This window comes from Psammomys obesus, unplaced genomic scaffold (genome assembly GCF_907164565.1).
Source record: "Psammomys obesus unplaced genomic scaffold, mPsaObe1.curated_primary_1811, whole genome shotgun sequence".
Taxonomy (NCBI): domain Eukaryota; kingdom Metazoa; phylum Chordata; class Mammalia; order Rodentia; family Muridae; genus Psammomys; species Psammomys obesus.
This window is the reverse complement of record NW_026596117.1, coordinates 228434-237451: the sequence shown is the minus strand read 5'-3', so window position 1 is coordinate 237451 and position 9018 is coordinate 228434. Positions and strand designations below refer to the sequence as shown.

Genomic DNA, 9018 nt, shown 5'->3' with positions numbered 1-9018 from the left:
AATAATAATAATAATAATAATAATAATAATAATAATAATAATAATAAATTATAGTTTACCTTGACATCAATGTAATAATCTGTAAGGAATGGTTTTATCTGAATGTATCAGTATGAAAACTGTTAAGTTTTAGTTCATATCAACAGAAATAAACTCTAGAGTCTGAGAAATGGGTTCAGGGTTCAGGCTCAGAAAAGCCATGAGGATGCTTTTCTAGGTCAGTGTCACACTATGCATCACAGGGTCCACTGAAGATCCAGAAGCCTTTGCTCTCAGTGGCTACAAGCAACACATGAAAAGAAAGTCCTCCATAGAATGGCAGGAAATACTTTCTACATGCCCACTTCCTCTTCTTGAAAGATAATTCTTTTTCTGAAGTCCACAGAGGTCACAGATAATTTTTAAAAGAATCTACTGTGTATATGGTCAATATTTTGATGCCAGGTTGAAAATCCACCATTCCTTATAACATAAATCCACTCTTCAGCTATAAAATTTGTTACTTCCAACTTTCTTCATACCTCCTTATCTTTCTCCTTGGAATAGCCTCACAGGGATCAAACCTACCACCTGCCCAACCCTCAGTTCTGGTAAAGAAACTAAATGACTATCAGTTCTTCTCTTTGATAACAAGCTCAAAATTCAAACATGACTTAAAGTTCCTGTGCTCTTCAGCAAACTATCATACATCTCTAAATGAGTAATTTTACCACAACAATGTACTTTGACATCACTGTCATTTTCAGAGACCAAAAAAATCTCCTGCTAAGTTTTCTAAGATTCCCATCATGTTTTGTGATAAACATGTCATTTTTTTATGTGTACCGAACTTACCTCCCTCGAAATTCATGAATTATTTCATGTGTATATAATGTAAAAGGTCATGCACTTTCCTTCTGCCCCATTTTCAAAGGTCAGGACTTACGTTCGGAAACAGTGAGCAGCACTCACGAGCCATGTGCTGTTGATCAAAGTTGCTCCACAGCGATGAGACCCATCCCACTGCAGGCTGCTTTGCCAGGGCCATTCTCCCTCTTCCACGCGTGTCCCACCGACAATCCTGAGACTAGTCTGTACTGTAGATCTGTTCCGTCGGGTCCCACAGCCTGCCAAAGAGACAGGAGACACTAGAAGTCGCTTAAGCATCGCGATTTTCTTTTACTCTATGATCCAGTAGAGCAAACATTTTCTCCTGTTTTTGTTAATCTGTAAATAATACCTTATTTAGTCAATTCCTATTCATCTTGTGAGACTTATATCTGGCATTGCCTCAGGATTATCTCTCCATCAATTTCTTTGCTTAAAAACTAAATTGATTATGAATATTTTTCATGCTTCCTTAATGACAGTAGCATCCCGTATGTGTAGACAAGTGGTTTTGTTGTTGTTATTCCCTAGCATTGCTTACAACGGAGTTCTTTCTAGAAGCCAGTAACGTTTCCTCATGCAATCACGATGAAAAGGCTGAAGTGAGGCATGATATTTTATGTAATAGCAAGGCCCTGGGGTAAAAACTACTCTTTTAGAATTGCGTGGTCATGAGTTTGTCTCAAGCATCTGCTTATATCAGAGTGTAAGCTCCTTTGAGCTGGTGCATGTTGCCTGTTTTGCATCCCTTTTGGCTAACACAGAATCAGTGCATCCTAGGTTTCTAAGCACTATGGATGGCAAGAATATGTGTCAGTTAGATAATGGGATAATATTTTGGTTCTAGGCTTAGTAACATTTATAAATTAATCAACATTCTGAGCTTTTATTTTAATTAATTAAATGTATTTACTTAGTATTTGTATCTACTGCTATGTGTGTGCGTGCGAGTGTATGTGTGCATGTGTTCGTGCGTGCGTGTGTGCGTGCGTGTGTGTGTGTGTGTGTGTGTGTGTGTGTGTGTGTGTGTATGTAGGCCAGAAGATAGCCTGCAGTAGTTTGTTCTCTACTTCCCAGGGATTGAATTCAGGTTGTCAAGCTTAGCAGCAAGTGCCTTTACCTGCTGAGCCATCTCATCATCCCTCCTTCCATGTAAGAAAATAATAAATGTGCTGTTACAAATTTGTAACTGTTAAATGTACTCTTTGAATCGTGAGGGTTGCTCTGCAGTAAGAGAGTGAAGGGCTGTGTCTAGAATGAAGACCTTTTTTGCATTTTCAACCAATTTAATTTCATCAAATATAGCACACGTCCACAATTACCTGCAACTTCTATTATAAACAAGCAACATCAAGCTGCCTTTATTTAGAGTAGATCGACATTAAGTTTGTCTCTAGCTGAAAAATCACACATGCAAAGAGAGTGTTTTTGCTTCTTCTTTAACGGTTGTCCAACTCAGTCACTTCCGTTCCCATGGTGACAGGCACCTGCACAGCCAGTCTGAAGTTCTCCCAGTTATGCTATTCTTCAGTGGGTATCAGAGACAAAATGAAGTGCCATGAGCTATGTACAAATCATCCACGCTCTAGCCTATCTCTGCAGAATTAACACAAAGCACATACAAATGTTCTGCAGTGTTACCTTCCTGCATCCAGGTAATGCAATCTTAGTGAGTACTTTCAACTTACAATGGTTGAGATAGTTGTCTGTTTCTGTCTTGTTGATTTCTGAAATACACACAAACGGTGAATAGGATAGGGTGAGCAGTAACAGAATTTCACTGTATGATCTTTTCAACACTAGACAGCTGATAAATCTCTTAAATAGTACCCCTGGATTATAAGGGAAGAAATACAGTTAGGTTATCACAGACATGCTTTTCTTTTTTTTAACTGTTTCAAAGAGGAACGGAGGTGTGAACAATTAACCTAGAACTCTGGTGTGAATGAGAAACACAATGGTAGCCTGTTTATTTTTTTAATTTATTTTTATATTAATTACAGTTTACTTACTTTGTATCCCAGCTGTAGCCCCCTCCCCCACTCCCTTCCAATCCTACCCTCCCTCCCTCATCTCCTCCCAAGCCTCTCTCCAAGTCCACTAATTGTGGAGGTCCTCCTCCCATTCCATCTGACCCTAGCCTGTCAGGTCTCATCAGGACGTGGGTAGCCTGTTTATAATGTACATTAATGTTGCATTTCCAGTGTTTTGTGTTGAAACCTAATCATATGAATTTTATACCAGAAAATAAGATTCTGTTCCTAGCCCTGCGAAACTGAGGGGACATCTTTTTGTCAAGCTGGTGGTAAGCTTCTGGAAGGACATGGGTGTAACTCTAGCTGAGACTCCTAAAGGGGGTGGTGGCTGGGGGGGGGCTGAAGTGACCACCTCCTAGCCAGGCAGGACTAGTGGAAGAAGGGGAACAACCAACCACTGACAAAACCTGTGATCCAAAAACTACCCTACCAACAAGAAGTGCAGAGATAATGAGGAAACGAAGATTGAGAAAAAGTCCAAACAACACTTGGCCCAACCTGAGACCCACCCATGGTAGAGAGCCAGCCCCTGGCACTAATAATGATACTCTGCTATGCTTTCAGACAGGAGCCTAACTTGACCGTAGTCTGGCAGGCTCCAGCCAGCAATGGATCAGGACAGATGCTGAGACTTGCAGTCAATCATGGGGCAGAGCGCTAGGTGTCCTGTGGAAGTGATGGGGGAAAGACGGAAGGACCTGGAGGGGACCAGAACCTCAGAAGAAGACCAACAGAGACACCTAACCTAGTCTCATGTGGGCTTTCAGAGATTGAGACATCAACTAAGGAACATGCAGGATCTGGACCTAGGCCCCCTGCACACACGTAGCCGATGGGCAGCTTGATCTTCATATGGAGTGCCTGGTGAATAGAGGGGGCAGGGAGCTGTTTTTAACATGGACTCTAGTGCTTGCTTTTGGATCACTTCCCCCTGACAAGGCTGACTTGTCTGGCTTCAGGGGATAAAGATATGCTCATTTCTGATGTGACTTGATGGGCTTGGGGAAGCCTGAGAGGGAGGAACTCTCCTTTTCTGGGAGGAAAGGGAGAGGGGAAAGGGGAAGGGGGACTGGAACTAGAGGAGGGAAGGGGTATCAATTAGGGTATAAAATAATTTTTTAAAAAGTTTTAAAAATATGTATAATAAAATAAATTAGAAAATAAAAGATAAGATTCTGGGAGTCCATGGTCCCTCTTTGATGAATATCAAAATTTAATTTGATGAATATCAAATTAAACCATTACATTGGTTCCCTAAATACAATGATGGTTTTACTAAGCATCATTTCAGAATATTTTACTAAGCATAGAGCATAGTCCCACACATGTAGCACCACGCTGAACTCCATGATCATATTTAAAAACAATGCTACTCCGTCTAAGGTTTCTTTCTGCTAGGGTTTTAGACACATAGACTGTCCACAATTTCCCTCTCAACAATGCCAGATCCTTATTGTGGTGACACTCAGTAGTCAGGACCCAGCTGTAAGCAAACACTTGCCAAAGTAAGGGGTACAGAGGACACTTAATATTTTTTACAATTGTCAAAACTATTCTCTTAGAACACATATGTTAGGACAGGTGTTCTAAATGCAAGAATCGTATTAATCTATTAGATTTTCTTCTGGTGTTTAATAATTTTGATACTTTGGAAGTTTATGTTACAGACATTCTTCTTTTGTACTGTCTCCGTCTGGTTATTGTGAGAAAAATGGAAGACATAAGGAGGATTGATTATTGAATCTTAGTTACTACTCAGCTACTTAACAGTCTGTTTCAAATAATCTATTGTCTGCCTCAATTTCTTTCTAAAAGTTCTCCTTTCAATTGTTCCATTACTGAGAATTGCTCTGTGCTTGTTTTCATGCCATTCTATTTCTACCTTGAAAGTCTTAATAATTTTATCTTGTAACTTGTGCTTTGATAAGGAAAGCCTGTGTGATATTGGAACATGGTATAAACAGAGGAAGCATATGGAACTTGTGTGTCTATGATGTCTCACCATGCCACTAGCATGTGTCAGTCATGATGCTCTGTGAAGTCAGAATCCTGACGAACACACAACATGTTGGAGCATAGAAAGACTCCAAACAAGTACAATACAAATGTGTTAAAACTCAGCACAGAGGATGGAGGGACCACTAGCAGTGGAGGAGGACGTGTTTGTGTTTCTGTGTGTTAGGTAACTGTTTGAGCTGAAAATAGCGATATCGAAAGAAATAGAGGGAATTCTAGTCCCTTTTTTATCCAGTATTTTCTCTCATTAATAAGCCAAAGACAGAAAGCTCTAAAAGAACGTGTCATACTAAAAAAGAAACTAGAAATAGTGGGCTTAGCTTTGTGTCCTATTCTCTGTTGTGCCGCAGTGAAAATGAAACGCAGTTGTCCTTCAGCGTCTGTAGTGGATTAGTGAAACCACATTCCCAAAGATTTCTAGTTCAAACCAATGGTGTTCTAAAATGGTTTAGCATTTGCATGTAACAAATATACATCTCCAACATGCTTCAACTCTCTCTAGATTACCTAAAATGCCTGATAATACAAATTCTACGCAGATAGCTGTTGTTTCACATTCGTAAAGAGTAACAAGAAAAATGTATGTGCTCAGCAAGGATATTTTTTTCTTAATATTTTTGGTTTTACAAAAATATTGTGCTTTTCTGGCTTCATGGATATGGAAGCCATGTACCAAGAGGATGACTGTACTTGCATAAACTATAAAATAACATTACATAGTCCTCTGTGGTCCCAGAAAAAAAAATAAACAAATAAAAATATCTACCTCAACCTGTTCAATTACAGCAGCAAAAACACACAAAGGTGAATAGATGTGAATTACAGTTGTTCATTGGTAAATGATCTTTAAGAAAGGAGCTATGACAGCACATATTAAAGCTTGTTCTGTGTCATACTCTCAGAACATGTGATGGAAGCAGCAAGCAGAAGCTGAGTATTCAAAGCCACTTTTTCCATGTATAATTAGATTTTGTTTCCAAGGTACAATAAAAACACTTCTCAGGAAATAATAAAGGCCACCATGCAGGAGTTATGCTTAGAACGCTTTTGTGAATGAAAATGTTTCATTAACACCAATTTAGTTCCAGAGCAATGGCTTACAGTCCGGTCATCAGCAATTAAAGGGCAAAAGAATTTTAAGCTGAATGCCTAAGGCTATCTTAGAATTATTCTATGTAAGAGAGATAAATAAGGCAAACCAACCTACTTTTAATTTCAACTGAATTGGGATCAACGTTAGGGGGTCCTGTAGCTTGTTTCAGCTTTTCATGCAGAACATGTTCAATGATTTTATGCACAATTTCAGGATCCTCGGTAGAGCGAATTCGAAAAATCAGCAGCATGTGAGCCAACACTCCATCGTCTTCTTTACTATTGCCCAAAAAAATACAAAGAAGGAAGGGAAGGAGAGAAGTGGGTAGACAAGAAAGAATTGAGGGAGGGAAGAAGTTTGTGTGGAATTATTGTGCATAGTTCTTTGATTTTATTTTATTTTTTATAACGCTATGGTTTTCCATCTTAAAACTCAACAAACATTATTCAGCTCAGCTCCTTCTCCTTCCATCAATCAGACTTATGTTCCCCTATGGTCTGCTAGTGTCTTAACTCTGTGGTGCCCTAACTGTTCATGCTTCTCCTAAACTTGTGCTTCTTCATCTTACAGCACCAAAGGAAGAGAAAATGGGTGGCAATGAATGAATTTGGGATCTCTGAGATGAAGAAGTGGGCAAGCTGCAAAGTGACTTGGGAAGTACAGCTGGTACAGCTTAGTTATTTTCTAACTCTGAGGGGCCCTGGTGAAAGAGACTTGGGTGGCAACTTTCTCTGTGGTGTCATTAGATTCTTCTTGGGTTAGGGAAATCACCTTGTAACCTTCTGTCAGGTGTGCAAGAACAAGCAAATAGTAGACTGGACATAAAGACTTGGGTTCCAGTAGGATAAGAGACCATGTAGATAATGTATTCCTCAAGAGAATGGAAATTTATGAAGTAGAGAGAGATCCCAAAAGGATGCTATCTCAAGTATAGAATTTTTAGGAAAAAAAAGTCATCAAAGCAATGCCTCAGAGTTGTCAACTAAGTCACAGACCAAGAAGTAATTCATTGTTGTCATTTGAATGATACTATAGACAGTTCTTACTCTGTTTTTGAAGAATATAAATTGTGTGTGTTAGAATCCATTATTTAAGGTCCATATGTTATACTTTACTTAAAATGTTGTGTTTTGCCAAGTAATTACACACTTGTAATCCCAGCACTCAGAAGACTAAGGCAAAGGATTAAGAAAAAGGAAAAAACAAAAAACAAAACAAATTGGAAGTTTAAGGCAATCCTGGACTGCACAACAAGGCTTTGTCCCCAACACAAAACAACAGTAGAAAGTTATGTTCTGACTTTGCTTATTTAGTAAGAACTAATTAGAGTTCTAAAATTCTCTCCAGTAAATGTTTGGAGCATTAAAAATGTGAAACAAACGCAAATCAGCTAAATTAACTGGGATAGCAGGTGGGGAATAAAAAACGTGAGGAGGTGAAGCTCTCATTTGGCAGGGTATGAATTAGTTCTTCCTATTAAATTAGTTCTCAGTTGTGATGGGTCGTTTACACCACACACACATGCACGCACGCACGCACACACACACTTTATAGCATCAGCAACAATTATACCCCTGTTCTCAGCAGGTATCCTGCAAATGTTCATTTTTGAAACTGGAGGGTAAATAAAGTACATTGTAGCTCATGGCTTTCATAGAGCAGGTGAGTAAATGTTTGTTAAGCTGAATCACATCACATCATTAGTATTTTAAAATATGTTTATTACTGACCAGGTTAAGAATTTCATCATCAAGTTAAATCCAGAATCAACATTTTCGGTTCAACTTACCTGAACTTGATAATATGAGCCTTGGTAAGCTGTCCCCTTAGTGGAGATCTGTAAAATGCATTTTTCACCTGTTTAAGGATATTTATAACATGTCAGCAAGAAGTTGTCTGAAAATTTTAATGTGCTCTAGAGCAGTGGTTCTCAACCTTCCTAATGCTGTGACCCTTTAACACAGTTCCTCATGTGTGATGACCCCCATCCATAAAGCTATATCATTGCTACTTTATAGCTGTAATTCTGCTACTGTTATGAATCGTAATGTAAACACCTGTGTTTTCTAATGCTCTTAGATGACCCCTGTGAAAAGGTCATTTGACCCCCAACGGGGTCACAACCCACATCTTGAAAACCACTGCTCTAGAGAGTTAAAAATACAAGACAAAGCAAGCAAACAAACAAAACACATTAAGCGACATTCACAGTGTGCTGACGCTGAAGAATCCTCAGTGGCACCCTACCTCGTAAATACAGTGACTCTGTATTCAGAATGAGAGCCGCACTAAGACCAGTGCAGACCTACGCGCTCTGTTCAGAAGGCTACCCAAAACAGTGAGTGCTGTTTCCTTAAATGTCAGTTCGCCCTCGATAGCGTGAGGTAAGAACTTCTACCACTGACAAAAAAAAAAAAAAAAAAAAAAAAAAAAAGATCTTTTTTATTTTTTTCAGAGTTCTGTTATTGTGACAAAATGCCTGAACAAAACAATGTAAAGAAGAAAAGAAAATGTTTGGACTCGAGGTTTTGGAGAACAAATGAAGTGATTTGTCCTAACTGGCTGCTCGTCATAGGATTGAATACATGGCCTTGTAGTGTGACACAGGCACCAAGTGTGCTCACATACTGAGTGCCCAGCTCAGCACTGACAATGCTCTGAGAAAGTTCCGTGAATTGGAACCCTGAACAACCACAGCTATGAAGTTTCTCCAGTAAGATGACAGAAGTGTGTTGTACAGATATTTCTTGCTATAAATAATTCAAATTAATTTGAACTTTAAAATTCAGGGCTTGGTTAAGTAAAGATTTCAGTTGTAGCCAGGCACGGTAGCTCATGCCTGTAATCCCAGCACTCAGCAGGCAGAGGCAGGCAGATCTCTGTGATCAAAGCCAGCCTGGTCTACAAATTGAGTCCAGGACAGCCAAGGCTATACTGAGAAACCCTGTCTCAAAAATAAAGATAGATAGATAGATAGATAGATAGATAGATAGATAGATAGATAGA

At 39.1% G+C, this 9018-nt stretch overlaps 1 protein-coding gene across 1 annotated transcript in view; it reads right to left on the bottom strand.

Moving 5' to 3' along the window:
* The window catches only part of LOC129692691 (transmembrane protease serine 11E), a 23352-nt gene that overhangs the window by 8610 nt on the left and 5724 nt on the right, over positions 1–9018 (bottom strand). Inside the window, exons 4-7 of the mRNA XM_055629165.1 lie at positions 7802–7869; positions 6127–6290; positions 2556–2594; positions 926–1106 (exon numbers count right to left, since the gene is read on the bottom strand). Coding sequence (XP_055485140.1) covers positions 926–1106; positions 2556–2594; positions 6127–6290; positions 7802–7869 — 452 coding nt within the window. The remainder of the gene's footprint in view (positions 1–925; positions 1107–2555; positions 2595–6126; positions 6291–7801; positions 7870–9018) is intronic.